Source organism: Pterocles gutturalis, unplaced genomic scaffold (assembly GCF_000699245.1).
Source record: "Pterocles gutturalis isolate BGI_N339 unplaced genomic scaffold, ASM69924v1 scaffold34506, whole genome shotgun sequence".
In the NCBI taxonomy this organism is placed as follows: Eukaryota; Metazoa; Chordata; class Aves; order Pterocliformes; family Pteroclidae; genus Pterocles; species Pterocles gutturalis.
Window position 1 is genome coordinate 51,756 of NW_010104174.1, and position 19,592 is coordinate 71,347.

Consider the following 19,592-nt stretch of genomic DNA (forward strand, 5'->3'; position numbering starts at 1 on the left):
GGGCTGTCAATCAGACATCTTCCCTGGCAATCAATTCATGTAAAGAACAAAATGTAACCTCATTAGAGTTTTCAGCAGCGCTGTGCCAGACGCAGGATTAAAACCAAGAAGGCATCTCCATTCAAAACCCTCCTGTTCTGATTCTGACAACTTTCTGATAAATGTTGTTCCTTGAGAAGAAATTTCTCAAAACTCTTCTTAGTCTCAAAAAGGTTTTTTGTGAAGGTTCTGGGTACAGTACCAAGTGGCCCCATATAAGTTACCTGAAGAGACACGAATGGAGAAAGGGGGCATCACTGAATAACTTTTAGGATTATCTTTAGAACAATTTTTTACTATTTATCTCTGCAGTCACCATCACTGTCAACTTTGGGACTGCATGCTGTTTCCATCTTAAACAGACATAATGCTCCCAGCTGTCTGATTTTCAGACAGGCATATAAACACTATTCATAAATGGGAACAGAACTGGCATCTTAGCAACGTAGAGATTTAAAAGGAGGTAGATTTTGGGTTCTGTCAGATGTTCCCTAATACTTTAGAAAGGGAAACTGCATTTTATTTTGTTGCTATTACTTCCAACATCCATGCTCAATACTTTGAATCCACACTTCCAATGAACTTCAGAGTTCTGAATCACTATTTCTTGTCTATGGGACCAGAATGCCCTTCTTGCTTCTACCAGGCATTTTCTGAGAAAAATGGAGACAGCATATGGTTGCAGCAGTGACCAAGTGCCAACCTGAAACAGAGACTTTTACACAATAATTATAACCCTACAAACACTGTACATACTTCATTTTTTCTCATGGTTCTGCCCCACTGGGGAAAGGTGAAGGTATTTATAGAGTAATTCACTCTTACCTACAGAAAATGCAAAACTAGCAAACAAGAATTTGTAGATTTAGCACTAGCTGACAAGGCTTTTAAATAATAAACAATGCCATAGTGAGTCAGAAGAAGCATTTACCTTGTGCAAAAGTTTGCATTGCTCTTGGTGCTGAGCATGCAAACTCTGCCACTGGAACCTCAGCTTCCCATTTAGCCACTGAAGGTATCGAACATCCACTCTGTCTTCTAGCCCGTATTCAGGTGCTTTTTCAGTTGTACCTTTCTGGCTGTTAAGCAGATCATCTTCACACTAAAAGCAGAAAAGAACACCAAAATGTTTTAAGTTAGCTTCAACACTTTCAAATCATTCAGTACTGAACACCTTTACAATACAGGACTGAGAACAGCCTAAACAAGTACTGAAGTCTGGAATAAAGATCAGCTTCTCAGCTATGACGTGGTGAGCTGTCTCCTCTCCCATCTTTCATTTTCCATTCCCCAGGAAGACAGTGTTCCTGAGACAGCAAGCATGTTCTTTACCCAGATGGGAAAAAAATCACATTTTGACTAGATTCTAATAAGTCAAAGAACATAAACAGATTTAGCTCCTCCAGTGTCTTCACAAAAGCACTGGAGGCTGTATTCGGTGACCGCATTTTGTAAATCAGTGCCTTATATAGGAACAAAATTGTGGGCCTGTTCTTACCCAGCTATTTTCTTTTCTCCATCCAGCATTTCCCTTCTTGCAGGATAGAGGAAAAGAAACAATTACCCAGCTGACAGTGGTCAGGAGCCCACAGAGGCACTCCCAGCTACAGTTGCACCACCAGTCTTGCCTTTCTCTAGAGTAATCTGGAAAGAAGGCAGAAGCAAAGAGCTTCCTTTTGTTCATCTTGTTCCACCTCCCTTCTGCTGCAGAAAAAAACAAAACAGACAACCACCTTCATCTTCTGGATGAAATGTCTCCCTGGCTAATGGCATAAAGAAAGCATAACATTTCTTTATCTCTTTCCCAAGGAACACAGAGGGAATTCCACTTCCCCCAGCCCCTTGCACAAAGACACCATTCACAGTTACAAACAGATCTCTCCCTCCATTTTCAGCTAAGACTCCTGGAGACTGCAAATTTAAAAGGGAGGAAAGCATGGGTTGTTTTACTTACGATGCCAGTAACACCACTTAAAGTAAGGCTGAGCTGTCAACTTCATCCAGTCTGTAGAAAGTACATACAATAAACACAATCCATAATTCCAAATTTTTTACTACAGTGTATCATTAAGTAGGAATAACACAGAACTGTGAAGGCCGGGTTATTCAGAATGGGTGTTCACCAAAAAAGTGTCTCCCAGTTGTTGGATTCTCAAGACACTTCTTTAAAGTGGGAATTTTAAAAGCCTATGTGAAACATGACTGTTTTCAAGAAAACACTTAAGCAGATATTTGGACCCATAGACCTTGATGGTATTTAAACATATGTGCTTCCCTGCTTCACAGACTTCCATGTTCGATAAAATCTTATAAAGATTCCGTTGGCAGGCAAAGCTTGAATGTAATTCCAATTTGGAAACTAAAATAAAAATGCAAACTGTAAAATGAAGAGAATTTAATCTTGCCTTAAATGCAGATTTCAGCAGAAGTGTATCTATAACCATGATCAAATCACCCCCTAATGCTCACTTTAACCTAAATATCACCCCAGCTGACAGGGCCTCTAATACAATGAGTGTTCATATTATTTATAAGCACAAAAATGCTGCTCCGGTCACATAACAAAATGTATCAAGATTACAGGTTTTTCCCCTTTGCTCTTTGGCTCAGATAAACACATGCTATAAATCACAGGGGCACGGGGCTGGTAAAGGGCTTTTATTTTTAAAGGCACAGATTTGCCTTCTAAAAAAACAGACAGTACCTCCTTTGTGCCAGCTGCAGTCACTCCTTTTCCTCAGATGCCTCCAGCCTCTTGCCCCTAAACGAAAAGGCGCTGTGTCCTAGGCACTGCAGTCCTAGACAAGCACCCTCATGGTTCAGATTGCCTTGCCCCCACCAGGAGAGGTTCCTGGACTATGAAACCATACAGATACGATCACCAGGTTGTTGATAAACACAATGAGCCAAGCAATTGGATAATAGCCACTACAGCAGAGAAAACACATGTGTAAACAACATTAAAACACTTAACACAAGCAGCCAGACAGCCACAAGGCCAAAGACAGGCTCAGGATTCCCAGGTTAAAGTCTGCATTTTCCGTAAGTTACAGTTCAACTCCAACTTCCCTGGTTTGAGGTTTCAGAACAGCAGAAATACTGCTCTCCTGGGGATTCATTTCAGGAAGGAATGGCATTAGACTCGACTGCTTTGGCAGTACAGTGACAAACACCATGCAGAGCTAATCTTATTGTAGCAACCTGCCTTATTAATATTAAAATAAGGAAGCCAGACAATGCATTTTTAACAGGATCTCTCTATTATTTATTTCACAAACCGCACAAAAAAATTACTTTTGCTATGAATTACTTAGCCTGGCATAAAGTAAACAAGGGAAAAAAAAAATATCTTGCATATTATACTGACCTCAATTTCTAGTCCCATCTTTACAATCTAAGACTACTTACTGCTCTCCCCGTGGGAGAAAAATCACTAAAATACCAGCCCAAGCTAGAGCCTTTGCTTCAAATATCACTGTGAATTTATCTAATCTATGCAGCAATATGGGTACACACCTACATTCACCTATGAGATACACAAGTGCTTATTATTTAGTCAAAGTCATAAAGAGAGCAGCCAAGGCAACTACCCAGGGCTCCCCCCACCTGCAATGCTCCACACCAGCTGTGGAAGAGATCATTTCATAGCCACTTACCAGAAAAGCTTTCTGCTTGTAAACTGTTTGCTGCAATTAATGTTACTCTTTGATTCTGTTTCAGAGAAGGGAAGCACTCGGACTCCAGCTACAGAACGGTGCCACACGCTCGCAGTACAAAAGCCACATCAACACGTATCGATACCCTTGTGGCAGTGGCAGTCTTTTCCCATGGCACTGGTGATATCAGAGCTGGTCTTGACAAACTGGACAATGTGGACTCGCCAGAGCACCTGTGATTAGCATAACTTAAGCAGAAGCTAGAATGAAGCCACTCAAATCTTCTCCCACTGCAACTCACCCTAGATGAGCTTTTCTGTCCTACAGGCTCGTGGTACTGCTTTTAGAAGATCTCAGTATCCATTTACTGGCAAGACTCAGAAAAACAAACAGAAGCCTGATGAGGATGGATGACACACATACGTTTACATGAACTCTCTTCAAACCAATTCCTGAACTATCACCCTGCCCACACTTAGGCAGAACTTAAACCCAGCTCTCCCGTGGTACAAGATCCAGGCAAATCACCAGCTAAGCCCCATAACAAATACACATTCCAGGACACCACACATCACCATCCCAACTAAGGTAGCTCACAAACTACAAAACCTACCCCAACTTCATCACATGAGTTTTGCCCTAAACATTCCTCCCCAGGCTATTTCAAGTCCAATTGTTATGAAAAAAGATGCCAGGTCATTCTCAAAATGTGTGAGTGCACTTGTGGTTAGACAAAGCAGCAAAAAAAGCCAATACAGCCCTCATGTCCCAAGTGCTCTGAGCAGACAAGTCAGATTCACAAAATACACTGAACTGAGAAAAGCCATCAGATATAAAAGTACTTAGAGGAAAAGAGTAAGGGGTGGGAGAAAGGAAGGCATGAAAAAAGACCTCTGAGCAAACAACTTGCATACAACATGCTTAGAGAGATTAAAAATTAGGATGTTTCATCTTTTATAGCAGAAATAACACTTTTCTTTTTGGTTTGAAATACAAAGAAATCCCAGGTTATTGGAAATTGGAGAGCAGTTCTACCAACAGTGGATGGAGATAAATTAAGCAAGTACTTCATCATACAAATATCAAAGAACAACATAAGCATCAATGTGTTTACAGACATGTAAGAAGGGAGCATTTTTTGCACTGCTTGCTCCATTTGAGGATTTTAGTGACCTGGTATGCAGTTGACCTCGCTCTGTTCATAAACTTCAAATTAAACAAACTCCAAAAACTCTTTTAAAGCAAAATTCCTTGCAGATTCAGTGGAGATTTTACAATATCCCACAAGCAGTACCACAAAGAAAACCCTTTGTGGTGCAACTTCATCACGCTTCTACACTTTCTGTACTTTCCCAGTTCATATAGGTATCTCAATCCTTGTAAACTCTTACCTTCATAAATTGACTATGCCCCGTGCACACAAAGGAAATGAAAAGGCCCCTGCTGCCTGCACTGCTGTAAAAGCAAGGCAACGGCAGGGCTCGTTCCCCCAGAGATGCTCTTTTCTGACGACAAACTGCCACCTGTCGGTTAAGGACCCTGGCTGCCAGCAGCTCATCCCCGCATGCTGTGGCTTTTCCCCGGCAGTGCTGTGGCTTCTCCCAGGGCATCTTCCAAACCTGACCAAGGATCAGCTCTCTGCTTCCATATTTGGACAGCCAGCAAAGCCTTTGCTGTGCTCTTCCCATGGAGAAGTAACCCTACTGGAACACAGATAACACATTTAACCATGGATATATGCATTAAGTCAACACTGACATTAATCCTTGAGGAGAGCAAAATAAGGAACCACCAGTTGAAACCTCCAATGCGTGCTCCCAGCCCACTCCTCACTTTCACCCGAGATAATCTGGGTCTAGACAGAAACTATGTACTCTTGGGTACTTCTCAAATCTTAACTACACTGAGCACACAGCCTGGTTTTACAAAGGTGGGAAGAAGCATATCTAGATCCCTTGCTGCAGGACTCAGGAAAGGCAAAGCAATCACATAAATCAAGCCAGTAAAGTGCTTCTGCAGCTTTTACCGAGCGCTGGTTCTGAACTGGTCATAATTCAGACAATGGTTTTGATGTGACATAACATATGTTAACCTGTGTAATTACAGATCTTTAAACAGAGCATAATTTTTTTTAAAATTAAACACCATAGACAGAAATAACAGTATTAGACATGCTTTTGTAATTAATACGGCCATATATATCTATCTGCAGGAGGGGAAAATGTGAAAAGGAACAAGTTGAACAGATGAATGTGAAAGGGACAACACTATTTTCATTAACAGCACCATCAACACCACTAATTGGATTTCTTCCTAGACAAGGTAGGATGCAGATTAGACACACACGGAAAGATAGATGGTGTAAGACCCCACTCCCACATGATGCACATACCAATTAAACATCCAGCTATTTGCACAGAAGAATATGCTTTCAACAGACATAAGTACTCACAATGTAGAAGTTATGCTCACGGCATATTCAGCAATTAAAAAAAAAAGTAAAATCCTAGGTTTCTGCAAGGCCTTTTAGCTTTTAAATTTCAATGCCTTTTGTAAAAATTACTACTCACAACCACGCTCCCAAGAGCTCACGCTTGGCAAAGAGTGAAAAAGAGAAGATGCTGAGGGAAAACAGAAAATGTGAACACAGCTCCTACCCATTCCTGCCTTGTTCAAACAAGCCTCTCTGTCAGTAGCCACAGGCCTGAGGCACTGGAGCAAGTCAGTCCCTTATCCCATCCCTCCTCACTCATTCAGGAGGTTACTTAAGAGCTCTGCAACAGAGCAAAAGCACTATGCTGCTAACACAGCACAGAAGGATTGCCTGATCTGTGGAACTGCGAGGTCAAGGGTACTACTTACTTCTAAAATAACATTTCAATCCCAAAGCTCACTGTATCATGCATTCAGGCAAAACATGGAAACCAAATATACTAAAACAAATACACGGCAGTGTAGACCTTAACTCACACAGCACTACTTTCCTCTGCCTGCAGCTGCAGCCCTGCTTGCCCATGCCCATTGGCACTACTGGGGCAAGCCGCTGGACAGGAGGTAACCAGTGAGGACAGAAAGATGCAGCATGCCACATGAACTGAGTACCCCTATGACCATGCTGAGCATTCCTGTTAACACACCAGTCCTCATCTTCCTCTCCTCACGTTGAAGCCCAAGTGACTGCAGTGCCTGTTGGCAGAGCCCCATCCAGAACACATCAGCTGTCACCAGGTTCAAGCAATTTTGCGTTTATTTGAAATTCAGACATTACCAAAGACACAGCAGATTCAATAAATTATAAGCCTTTCTGATCATTTCAGACTCCTCTTTTAGAGCATTTTACCTTGAAATGCTGCCTTGAAAAAAAAAAAAAGAAAAAAACACACAAAACCTCTTAAAAGTGATTCAGTGTCTCAGGCAAAAATAAATGCTGTTAACCACTTTTCCAGTGCAACACTGGAAATGCCTTTTCATCGGGAAAAAGGTTCCATGACAAGTCTGAAGCATGGAATTAAAAACACCACAAAAGACCAGAAGGAACAGCATGTACCTATGCACATGCAGAACAACAGGGAGACAATTTCAGCTACCACCTGTAACTTGTGCTTTAACACAAAAAAAGTGTATTTCAAGAGTCCACACTGAAATGCACACCAGCTCTTGTATGGCAAAAGCATATGGCTAATTTAATCACCTCTGACCACAAAATATGTTTAAGTCTACAGGCAATATCAGTAACTGAAGACAAAAATTAATACTTCAGGGTTAGATAGTTACCTATTCAGAAGCAACTTTTAGAAGTACAAAAGGCAGAAAAGCAAAATTCAAGCATTTTTCTCCCCTAGTTCCTCGTACAAGCCTTTAGAAGGTGGGTAGCAGTGCAACGAGAATGCTACAACAGACTTGTCATCCACACAGGAGCCCAGGGAGCTGCAAAGGTCTAGTCCTGGTGCTACCCCAGCAGAGGCAGCGTGGAGAGGGGTGCAGCACACACCAAACACATCAGGCCACTGTGGGCAAAGCAGCACTGCTTACTGGCAAAAATGAGGCGAGGGAAATTCTGCAGGAGAAATTTCAGGCATCCTGTTTAGGTTTCAGGGACAGCTTTAAAAAAAAGCGGTCCTTAGCAGCTACTGAACACGGCAACAATAGTAGGAAAAAAAGGGTAAAAAGATTAATGGTTAGAGTTACTAGGAAGACAGGAGGACAAAGAAGATAGAAGTGTAAGCACAGGGAACAAGGGAGGGAAACCCAAAAATGAAAGCTGACAGATTAATATAGCCCATAAAGATCTGGAAAGTAATCATGCTTCTGAGTCAGAAACAATAGGTTAACAAAATTCCCGCCTCCGCCCCCACTGGAATAGGTGAAGAAGGGAAAAAAACCCAGAAAATTTATATTTACTGACACTAGTGCCAAAGGTTTCCTGGTTTTCTGCTGGGGAAAACATCAAGCTTGGCTGATACATTAACACCTTCCTCTAACAAAATTGTTTATGGAACAGCAGTGACAGTCAAGATTCCTATACAAGAAGGGCATTTCAACAATAAGATTAGACCAAACATAAGCCTTACACTATACTGGAAATAGCCAGTGAGCCAAACTAGACTGTGACAAACAAAAGACCAATCAAATTGCAAATCTAAGAGTCAGAAGGCATGTTTGGTTTCTTTTTTCTCCACCAGAGTAATTAAACTGAGGTCACTTTGGCATGTTAGAGAGATGCATGAATTCCAACTATAATAGCCATAATAGCTCTATTTGTTGCTTACCATAAATTCACAAAAGGAGAGGGGCATCCAATTTCACTCAAAGGGCAAGAGGCAGGCAGAGGGAATTAGTGGAACCAAGAACCAGTGTTTGCACAACATATCCTGATGATAATGAGGGATATAACATCATTACCCCCATCCAAAAAACTCAACAGCCTCCACACATAATTAAATTAGGGGGCACACAGATTAATTTCAGTTTTAGAAATAATACCAGTACATCCAGTATTCCTCCCTGGCAAGAGAAGTACTGCTATTATCTGCACAAGCCATCGTGGATTTGGAGAAAGCTGCGATGGTATCTCTAAAATTTTAAGAGCAAGGCAAAAGAAAAATTAGTCAAATCCTGAATGCACTAAAAAGGTAGGTTTGTTTCAAACAGTTATCTGCTTCTCAGGGAGAGAGAGAATATGAGAACGCCTCAGGTCTGCCTTATAGGTTCAGTGGAGGACAGCATTTCACCTACCAGCTGTCAGATGTGTTTTGTACTCTGGGATTTTCAGGTGTAAACAGGAATCAATGAATGGCACTTGAGAATAATCTGCACATACAGGATCACTAAAGCAGCAAAAGATGTTAAGACTGACATCACAGCAGTGCATTGCTGAGACAGAAATCCACAAGGGATGGAAAGAGCCTTTGAAGACAATGTCCATCAATTAATTGCCCAGTGATTTAAGCGAATAACAACAGGCGAGAATCCCCAAGTAGACACTTCTGTAAATCGATGTGAACCTCCAATCCAGATTGCACTTAAGTCTTTATAGATCTAATAGAATTAGTGATTACTTTAAAGAGTTGACCAACACAAGGCTTGAACTTCCACTTACTGCCTCTGGGGTCGCCAACCTCCTGACTGATCAGCACACTAAATTCAGGAAATGGACTGTCACTACAGCAGCCAGGTACTAGAATCTGACACTCGCCATCGATCCCCTCTTTCCTCTCCTGTTCTTCCTGCACAGCAACACAGGCTCCAGTCAGCTCCTAACTATCACCCCCTTCAGTTTATAAACTTCATTTACTGGAAGAGAGCCATGGGTGGAAGGCCAGAGAGGGCAGTGGCTCCTTCAGTCCACTCGTTGGGGCATTCTTTTGATTCTGAAGATGCAAGTGCATGCAAAATTAGGCTTGTGGAAGCCTTCTCCAGCTCAGGATCTCAAGAATATTAATTCCTTGCAGTGGCCGAGCTCCATGTCCATCATGTGTCATGAATACCCTTGTCCCTCTATAAATAACCAGCCCAAAATCCTTTAGAGTTGATGGAAGCATTCAATTTGCAGGGGAAGAAAACTGCGTTGCTAAGGAACTGCAAAGAAGAAAAGGCCAAAGAGTGGTAATCTGAAATGAAATGAATTAATTTAATTGGTCCTTGATATGTTGGGTATTTGGCATATTATCAGCAATTTAGCAGGCTGTAGGCTTCATTTCAAACTTAGGCTGAAAGAATAGTCAGAACAGGACTGCACAAGTAATTTAGGGATTAGCTGCATTCTCTCTTCTTCATATAACAGATCCTGTCCACTTTTCAGTCAAAACTTTAAAAGCAAGCCACATGAATTTCAGTTTGAACTACAGCTATGCCTACAGTTCTTGAGACTCCATTTTTTCAGATGAAGACAAAGGGCAAGGACTTTCTTCACATTTATCCTACTAATAGACCAACAGATGTGCTTTGCCAGCAAGTACTGGCTTTCACGCTTTTCTGATTTTGGCAGAGATCTCAGCAATGCACCAAACCAAATACCTTTTCATTGATTTTTGTTTTGCAACCTTTTCATTACAGGAAAATATTTTCAATTGCTTATAATCATTTAAAAAAAAAAAAAATTCCATGCAGTGGAAGATTTTTCAAGCTCTTTCTCAAGCTGAAAATTTTGGTTGTTTTAAAGAGGATTTCCTTTTCTTTCTTCTTTTTTGAGACAGATCTTTCTCTAGTGAAGATTTTTTTTCCTTCTTTTATCTTTTTCCTTTGATTTACTTAAACAGAATAGAGCTACAACTGCAGAGACTACATGGCTGGCATGTTTAGCAACATCTTTACAATTTGTTACACATCTTCCAAAACTTTGCTTAAGTAGCACAAATGCCTGGTATTTAACATTCACAGAGCCAAAATTCCAGCACTTCAGTTGTTCAGGTTGTACTTTAACTCACAAGATGTCAGGTAGCAAACTGACAACCTCACCTTCTTCCTTCCTTACTACGATTTTAGGGGCTATGTTGTTGAACGCTGCCTGACTGATGAGTACACTTTGGCACATGAAGGGACCCCATAAAATAACAATAGCCATCAAATAACATATAACAATAACAAAACTATCACATGTCTATGCAACAAACAGGCTTTCATGAGTCGTTTACAAAGAACTGACTTACTAATCAAAATGAGGTGTGTGACCCATCTATCTTCTCCTTCACAGTCACCATGACCTCCTTAACTCTGCATTCCTGGGTCTTACTGGTTGAATTTATTGGTTTTATATATATAATATACAAAATAAAAGACCTGACCCTCACAGTTCTGTTTAACTCTCTTGTGATACAGAATCACAAAACACGCTATTTACACATTCTCCACTGTAACTACATCCTACCATTTTTTCCCTCTATGAGCCTTATTTTTTCCAGAGTATGAAAACTTGCTGGATGCACACCAAACAAGAAATGTTGCCATTAATATGATGGGCTTTACATACACACACAAACTCCAACTCCCGGTACAAAAGTTTTGTCTGGTCTATTGAAAAAAATTTTCCAGACCTGCAAACCTTTCCAAACACTGTTTTGGGCAGTTGTTAGATAAAAATATGAAATATGTATTCCGTGCTTTTTGAGAAACACAAGTAGAGCAGGTCAGAATTGCAGTGAAAGGCACAGCAACAAATTTCTCAGTGAGCCTCTGTGTGGCCATAAGAGATAACATTGTGTTACCGTAGTTCTTTCATCTCCTTCCAGAAAATGCAAAACTTAAGACCTTCAGAGAAAATAACATAGGCGCTGCCCCATTTCCTGAATTCATGTCGCCACTACGCTTCACTCATCACTCTTTTGTAATAGAAATTAAGGGGACACACACAAAAAAATCTGCTACAACACAAAAGAAACAAGAAAAAGGCAAGAGAAGTTTAAAGTAAAAAGTTCTCCACAAGTGTGTTTTTCCTGAAGTCTGAAGGCACCCTTCACGTCACTGGAGGGCACCACCACTCACACCCAGTGCACCAAGCACACCTCCTGTGCTGCCTATTCTGCACAGCAAACAATTGCAGTGCAGCAAGAGTGACCCGTTTTCTCAAAATACTGTTAATGATGTTGTTACAAAGGTGACTCTTCCCTTAGAACTGTAGGGTTTTTGACCTACAATGACCTTTGCCAAAAAATGAGAATTCTGTGAGCTTGTAACTTTGAACCAGACTCACCAGTAATTAACTTCTGACCAGATGAAGATGACTTAGAACAAATACAGCCTATCTTATCTGCTGTGTTAAGAGCAGGGACTGTTTATTTGCAACAAGCAAGATATAAACATGGAAAACACATCATCTTCTCCCCTGAGTTTCTCACTCTATGCTCCATAGCAATTGTCTACACAGTATCATGTGCATGCAGTCTTAAATTCAAATTCTTAAAAGCAGTATTACCAAACGTTATTAGACTGTGGTTTTGTGGAGTTTTCTGCCTTTTTTTTTAAATATATACATATATATTGCAGCTAAAGCAGACACATAGCTGCCCTTAGCTTACTTCATCTTTTTATTGATGGAAACAACAATATACCCCACACTGTGCTCTCAAGAAGGCTACAAGGTCATTAGACACACCAAGAGCAGTAGCTGCCATTTGAGATCTCCAGGCCTTTAAAAGTTCTGTTTGACATAGAATTACTTGCTCTACCCACTGCAAACATACCCAGTATTCACAGCAAACCTGTCTGCCCACACCATAGAATTGCCCATGCTCCAGTCTGGAAGCATAAAACAGAAGTACAGAGATCAAACACATTCACTTACTTGGTCTCCTCCACACTGGTCTCACCTATACATGGAATAAAAATCAGGGAATTCAGACAGGGTGACAGTTTGAGAAAGAGAAGGAGCCCAGATCACCCACACACAGAAAGTTTGGAGAAGGGAAAGAAAACAGGTTCCAGATGCTGGTCCCTTTAAGTTTCTTTACAAATAAATGCCTTACTCCAGCTTTCAAGGTACCAAGATACCACACACACACACTAGTGATAACACGGTGCTGTCATGAAACATCACTTACGGGCAGATAAGGTGGAAGGACACAAACATGCTCACCGTGCACACAGAGGTTTCATCCCCAGTCTTCACTCTGTTCCAAGCCAAAAGCTGCTCCAAGAGGCTGATTCTGTGCAGGAGCCAGGAAAAAGCCAGCAGCAGCTCCCGACTACCCGCTGAGCCATCGGAGGGGAGCCGATAGAGTTCTGGCCTGCCATAGCCGTGGTACCACAACGCTGATTTTACAAACCTAATTTGGGTATCTGAAAAGAAGAAAATAATTCAGAATAACACACTGCACTACTCAATGCATTTACCCATTCAGTTCCAGAAACCGCTGCCTCCTCTGAGAGCAAGACCTTTAATCAAGCCTAAGATTAGTGGAGGACAGTGGAGACCACAGTCTTTATCAACAGCTGATAAAGGGAAGCAGGTAAAAGCCTTCCTTATGCTGCCCCACTCTGACCTACAGGAACTACTGCTATGGGAATGAAGAAATTGAAAGCTGAGATCCAGGATAGTAATGGCCTCTTGGAGATTAACAAAGGCAAAAAAGGTAAATAGCCATCCCCGCTATAACAGGACTCCAATTCACCTATTCATTTTTTATGAGCCAGCAAACATGCTATGAATTAATGAACACTGAGTCACTTTACTCCTGAATGAAACTGGAAATTAGAGATAGGAGTTTCACAGCCTGCTGCAAATCTCCAAGCACCAGTGAGCAGGCAGAGATAATGCAGAACACCACACTGCACACCAGACCACACGCACGATTTAATGCTCAGGAATGCTCTGGTCTGTATTCCTTCACACCAGCAAATGTTACCTGACAGCTACAAGACAGGCACTACGGAACTGTAAAATACTAAGGAAACAGAGAAAATTATTATTAAAAAAGGTTCTGACTGGTAAGCCTCAGCTCTGTGCTAAGTCAAAACTATAATAAAGAGCATAATTAGGGGGCACAACGATAAACTGTACATGCTGGTGAAGAACCAACAGCTGTTGTAAAAGGAAGTCCTGCTCAAAAAGCTACTGGAGTTCTCCAAAGGCAACGACAAGCAAGTGATTAAGAAAGACTCAAGCAAAGGCGGACATTTAGACTTCCCACTGGGATTCAACTAGCACAAAGAAACTGAGCCACTGTGGTGGAGGGAGAGGAAAGGCTCTTGAATCAATGACAAGGGCCCAGCAGACAAGAACCAGAGGGTAGGAATAAATGGTGGTTTCACATAGGGGCTCTGTGCTAAACAGTTGCTGTCGAACCAACTCAGAACAATACACAGACAATGCGATAGTGACAAAGTTTGGTGCTGGTGTGACATTACTCAGTAGTAAGGAATGCAGGCAGACTGAAGGACTGCAGAACCTCATGAGTTCAAGCTTTAAAGTGACAGATAAAATTATTTTAAAAAATGAAAAATAAGGGAAAAAAACAATCCTAACTTTACTGACATAGCAGAGGGTTTGGAGCTGACCACTGGACTCAGGAACACAATCTTAGATGACATGAGTTTTCATTATAATATCACACTTTGTTCTCACATGCATCCAAAAGCAAATTGAATGTGAGAAACCTCAAAAGGAAACTAAACCAAACACAGGGAACATCATCATATTGTTGTCTGTATCCACTGCGACTCCACATCTCAAATTCAGTGTTATTTTTATTTCTTCAGTCCCAAAAAGGCTACAGAAGACGTGGAAATAAAAAAAGAGAAAGGACGAGTAGAGAACAGCTTCATTGTAAGAACTGATGATGTAGGGCAAGACTGAAAATGGATATGACAAAAATCCTTAAAACCACAAGTGCTGAGGAATGAGTGCATAGGGAATAATTCGTTTGCATGACATTCAATACAAGAACTGTAAGCCACCAAACAAAGTCAGCAATTATGTGAGTCAAAATAAGTTACAGAGACATTCTTCACACATACAGCAAAGCTCTGGAATTTCTGGCCATGGGACACTACAGACACTGAAGGCTACACAGGCTCAAGGAAGAAATGGATTTACAGAACAGGAGTTCGTGGAAGCTTATGAAATACAAAGATACCCTCTCCGGTTTGGGAAGTCTGAGATGTAAATTACTGGAAGCTGAAAGAATGCCCCCCCGAGAGCATCCTTCTATATCTGTTCTCTCCTTTCCCCTGGGCATCCACTTTTGACAGCTGTCACAGCTGGATGGAGATAGAGGATCCTTCAGTTTGATATAATTCAGGCATTCTTACAAAGTAAGGAAGAAAGCTGCTCCCCTTTTCCAGTGTAATGCTTCAGCATTCAGGTTTCATAAAAAAGGTACACACACACACACAACAGGGAGGGCAAACCTCGCACAACCAGGGACAATCACTGCTGTCCTTAATTAACACACCAAATCATCACATTACAGACTCCTCTGCCTGCTCCTTGCCACTTGTGGTAAAAACATCCCTTAGCATTGACACATATCATAATCTTTCTTTGTCTGGCATGAACTGTTGAAGCTCAAAAACAACACAATTACCAACTTTAAAATAAAAAAACAAGAAAAAATAAAAAAATTCCTTTTGTTACTTTCAAAAGGAATTTGTTACCTAGAAGACACTCTCACAGTGAAGAATTGATTTGCAAAATGCTAAAGAAGCCCTATCCACCAAAAGCAATACAAAGCCAAGACACAGGGAGGAGCTGTAAGCTGACCTATGCTAGTAACTGCACAGCAGCAGCACACTGCTACAGCTCTGCTGAGGCTGGAAGGAGCTGGCAGTCAAAGAGTCACCAAGCCCTTTACATCTTGACAATCCAGAGGAAGGTATATCATTTACACTGTCTGACCAGCTTCAGGATGTAGTGAAACGTGAGTGCAGATCGCTAAGGAGATGCCTTCTCCCGGAGTGCAAACACACGGCTGAAACTCTTCCACACATCACCACCCATCTTCAGCAGCAGGAGCAGGAATACATGATTGGCCACATGAAAAGCCCACATGAATTCCTGACAAGGACATTAACCATGACTGAAGAACAAAAAACAAGACCAGGACCATGATTAAGCAGGTGACACAACGGTGCAGAGCTACTGACTTTTTTACAGGATTAGTGTTTTGCATAGAAGAGTTTCTGCAGAGATACACAACTGTTGGACAATTGGTTTTAAACCTAGCTTGTTTCTGCATTATAGACAAAAAAAGGAAACCCAAACACCTAAATCACTCTGTTTGCTCTTTTAGCAGAACCTGTGAATGTAAAAACAAGCAGCTTCCCTTCACAGTGCTAAGGTGGCAGAAATGCCTACAGTTTGCTAAAAATCTCGCTGTAGAGATGCACTCCAATCACTCATACACAGAGAGACCGCTCAGATATTGGATTTTGATTGCTCTTGAACATTCGCACATGAGCTAGATTTTCATGTTGCCCTTTGCTTTGTGCATTTGTCAAGAAAGGAATTGCCATAACAGGTAAAGGTAGAAATACTCCAAAGGGAAGCAAGATCAGTACCTACTTTCCTTTTCAAAGCAAACAAGCACCACATGCTGCCATCTGCAGTTCAGGGAGCTTCTCAAGAAATCACACATCAAAGAGAAGGAACAGAGAACAAGCCAGGTGGCTTTTTCCTTTATCACCATTTCCCTGCTCTGATACACTACTCAGGACCAGATCCACCGATGCATGTCACCACCTGAATCTCTGTTTTGCTCTGGTCCTTGATCTCCTCCTATTTCATCTCTCCCTCTGCAACACATTGCCCTCACATGAGAAGGTGCAACTGGTTATCAGGCAGGAACTGTGGGTGAGCAAAGCATGGATCTGAAACAGGGGCTCAAAGAGCCTTTCCATAACCTTAGAGAAGTCAGTTTTCTTCATCTCTAGAGTGCTCTGCTTACAAGGAACTAGTGCTCAGATAAATGGCAGCAGAGGCTATAAAAGCAGCCAAGACCAAGCTGGATTCCTCCAAAACGTGCAGGTGAGAGAGAGAAAAACCAGCACTCAAGAGAGCAGATAATACCAGTCACTCAAACACCTCCTCTTTGACATCTCAGGGCATTTCATTAGGATTAGGTAACTGATAAAGACACACACAATCCTTCCAAATAAACCCCTTCTGCATGCACATTATTTATCAAAGTACAGTCAGCAAGTAAGACCAAGCTGTGCATGAACCTCAAAAACTAATGAAAACTTAAAATTTTCTGCAAAAATCTGTTCTTTTCCATGGGCAAAATCTGTAAGAGCATTCTGTCCTTGCAACGCACTTTCTTTTAGCACCTCACAACTGCAAACGGCCCAACATCTGGCACGCAGTCCTTGAAATGCAGGTCTCGCTCTACAGAGTAGTGAGAAGAACAGCTGTGACCCCAACAACACACGCAGACCACAGGTCAAAGCTCAGTGTTTCCTCTGGAAAAACAAAGGGGACAAGACCGTTTGAGTACGGCTTCTCTTTTCCAGAAAGCTGTTCCTATGCAAACAGTAACCCTTACACCAAAGGAGTCTTCACTGCCTTCCTCTGGGATCTGGCAACTGCTGCTCTCCTTGTTTTAGCTAAGATAATTAAGAGGTTGTACAAAAACAGCAAAGAAAGGAAAGCCTGATCCATGGACTAAAGCACTAGACTTGTATTAGAGGAATCCGTTTCAATTCTTTGTTGTGCAAGAGGATCCTGTACAAACCTGACAAGGTTTAGTCCCTATTCCCAAGTCTCCCACTTCATTTGCATGAAATAAATACATAAAGGACCACAAGTGCTCCAGAGCAGGTACAGAGAAGGCAGGCAGTAAAATATTGATAGTGTTCACAGCAGACAACTCATTCACTTGTCCAAGCAAAGGCAGTTAGGTAATTTGGCTTTCCAACCTGAATTTCAGCTTTAATCACCAAGTTGTGTCTGAACACGTTTCTTAAAAATCAGCTCAGCAGTTCTGAGCAGAACCACACACATTCCTACCTCACAATCTACCAACAGAGGCTGGGTTTGCTCTCTCTAGAGCCAACAAACTGCCACATGCACATGTCTCCAAATGCTACAAGGAAGCAGCCAGGATTCAACAAGGTTGCATTTGTGGAAGACCACCTCCACAAAACTGTAGGAGACAGCCAATAAATTGACTTATTATACACAGCAGATTGTGGATGAGTGGAAAAGCAAAAACAGCCAAATGAAAAATAGCAGTCCTGTGAGTAACACAGAACCATGCTGGTTTCCTGCAAAACCATGCTGGTTTTGCTCCACACTCCACAATGCTTAGCCTTTTTTAACTCTGTTTACACAGCCATCAGATTACCAGCTCTTCAGTCTCGTTTAGGTTTTTTTTGCTTTCAAGGGCAAAAGCGGATTTTAAGCAGATAAAGGTCTCCTCAGACCAAAACCATCACAGACTATCACAGTCTCAACACTTTCTTTGACAAGGGCTCTAGATAGACATCTTTCAAGAGAGAGAAGTCTGGGGAGTAGTATTGCACTTGGAATAACATACATTTAAGAAGTAATTAGTGCTCTGTCATGGTGAAAAGTCAACTTGCATTCAGCTTCCCTCTGGAGTAGTGGCCCTGTTCACAGAGATACACACGGTCCCTCTAAAATCATTCACACGCTTTTCTTTTTGCTTTGTCTAGAATTTCAATACAAAACACTGCTTTTAGAGTTTAAATGCTATAATTCACATCCCTGACACAGGACTTGATCGAAAATTAACCACAGCATCATACATCACACCTAGAATGAGGAAAGAAGGCATCAAAGGAAAAACAAATGTATATCTGTCATTATCTCTACAGATGCTGAGAATGTATAAGATCATTGCAGAGATTTACCTGCAGTAAGATGTCAAAGAGAAGCAAGAGACCCCCCCAGGAGACACAAAAATATCACAGTTTCCTGAACAAAGCAAACCAAAGAGGAGTAAACTTGCCTTCACACATGTGATGCAACAATAACCCGGCATAAACTAAGGTATTCAAAATGGAGCATTCCTGACAAGAAGCAAGGAGACAAAGGTGCTACAAAACCAGTCGCAGTACTTCCCTAGGACAGATGGAAATCACACAGTCAGCCAGACTGACTAGGTTACCTATGGCATCAGACTCTGTCCACTTTGCTCCACGGATTTGTTTCAGAAGAGCGTAGAGCAGCCTCCAGAAATCCAGGCTCTGCAAAAGAAAGCAAGGAGTGTGAGGCAATCAGCAGGCAAAAGGTCTGCCACATATTTAGCCTTGATTAGGCAATTAAACCCTTACCTGAGCATCAGCTGTTACATGGAAGAGCACACCTGCATCCTGCCAACACAGTCAAATCAAGCAGGTTCACGTATTAGCTGTCTTATGGACACTACCTACAGTAAGGCGCACTCAGAAACAGAAGGGCTACTAATGCTGGCTGTCCAGCAAGAACCAGGACTTCTGCTTTGAGGCCCAAGCATACGGGAGCGCAGCTTCCAAAATATCTGCCCTGAAATAAGCACAGGTGGCACAACTCACCTGCAGCCCACCAAGCCCTTGAAGACACTGAAAAGATCTGACCATGCTAGTGTCAAAAACTCACAAACAAGAGTGCAGCAGAACTGGAAACCTTTTCTTGGCCACACAAGGAGGGCACGCTAACAAACTGAAACAGTGATTCTTACTGTTGGAATTACAACCAAAACCTGTAAAATGCTTGAAGCAGCTAACGGAGCAAGGGGGGCACCCCGGGCGGGCACTGCTCTGTAAAGCCCCGCGGCAGACAGACCCAAGGGGGGCACAGTGAAGGGAAGCGAACCTCAGGCGACGCTGGAAAAGGTGCTGCAGACCAGGGTGAAACACCCAGCTTCAAGTTACACCACCAGAAAACAAAGGCCGCCCGAGAGCAGCGAGCTCGCCCGCAGCCCCACAGCACAGTGCCGGCGGGGGCCCGCACAGGAGCCCCCC

The 19,592-nt window shown here is 42.0% G+C and overlaps 1 protein-coding gene across 1 annotated transcript in view; it reads right to left on the minus strand.

Moving 5' to 3' along the window:
- Positions 1 to 18,962, minus strand: part of LOC104471595 (chromosome unknown open reading frame, human C14orf80) — a gene marked incomplete at its 5' end in the record, with an annotated part of 65,741 nt that extends 46,779 nt beyond the window's left edge. Inside the window, 4 exons of the mRNA XM_010086979.1 lie at positions 971 to 1,141; positions 12,766 to 12,968; positions 18,758 to 18,836; positions 18,924 to 18,962. Coding sequence (XP_010085281.1) covers positions 971 to 1,141; positions 12,766 to 12,968; positions 18,758 to 18,836; positions 18,924 to 18,962 — 492 coding nt within the window. The remainder of the gene's footprint in view (positions 1 to 970; positions 1,142 to 12,765; positions 12,969 to 18,757; positions 18,837 to 18,923) is intronic.
- Positions 18,963 to 19,592: the final 630 nt, after the last annotated feature.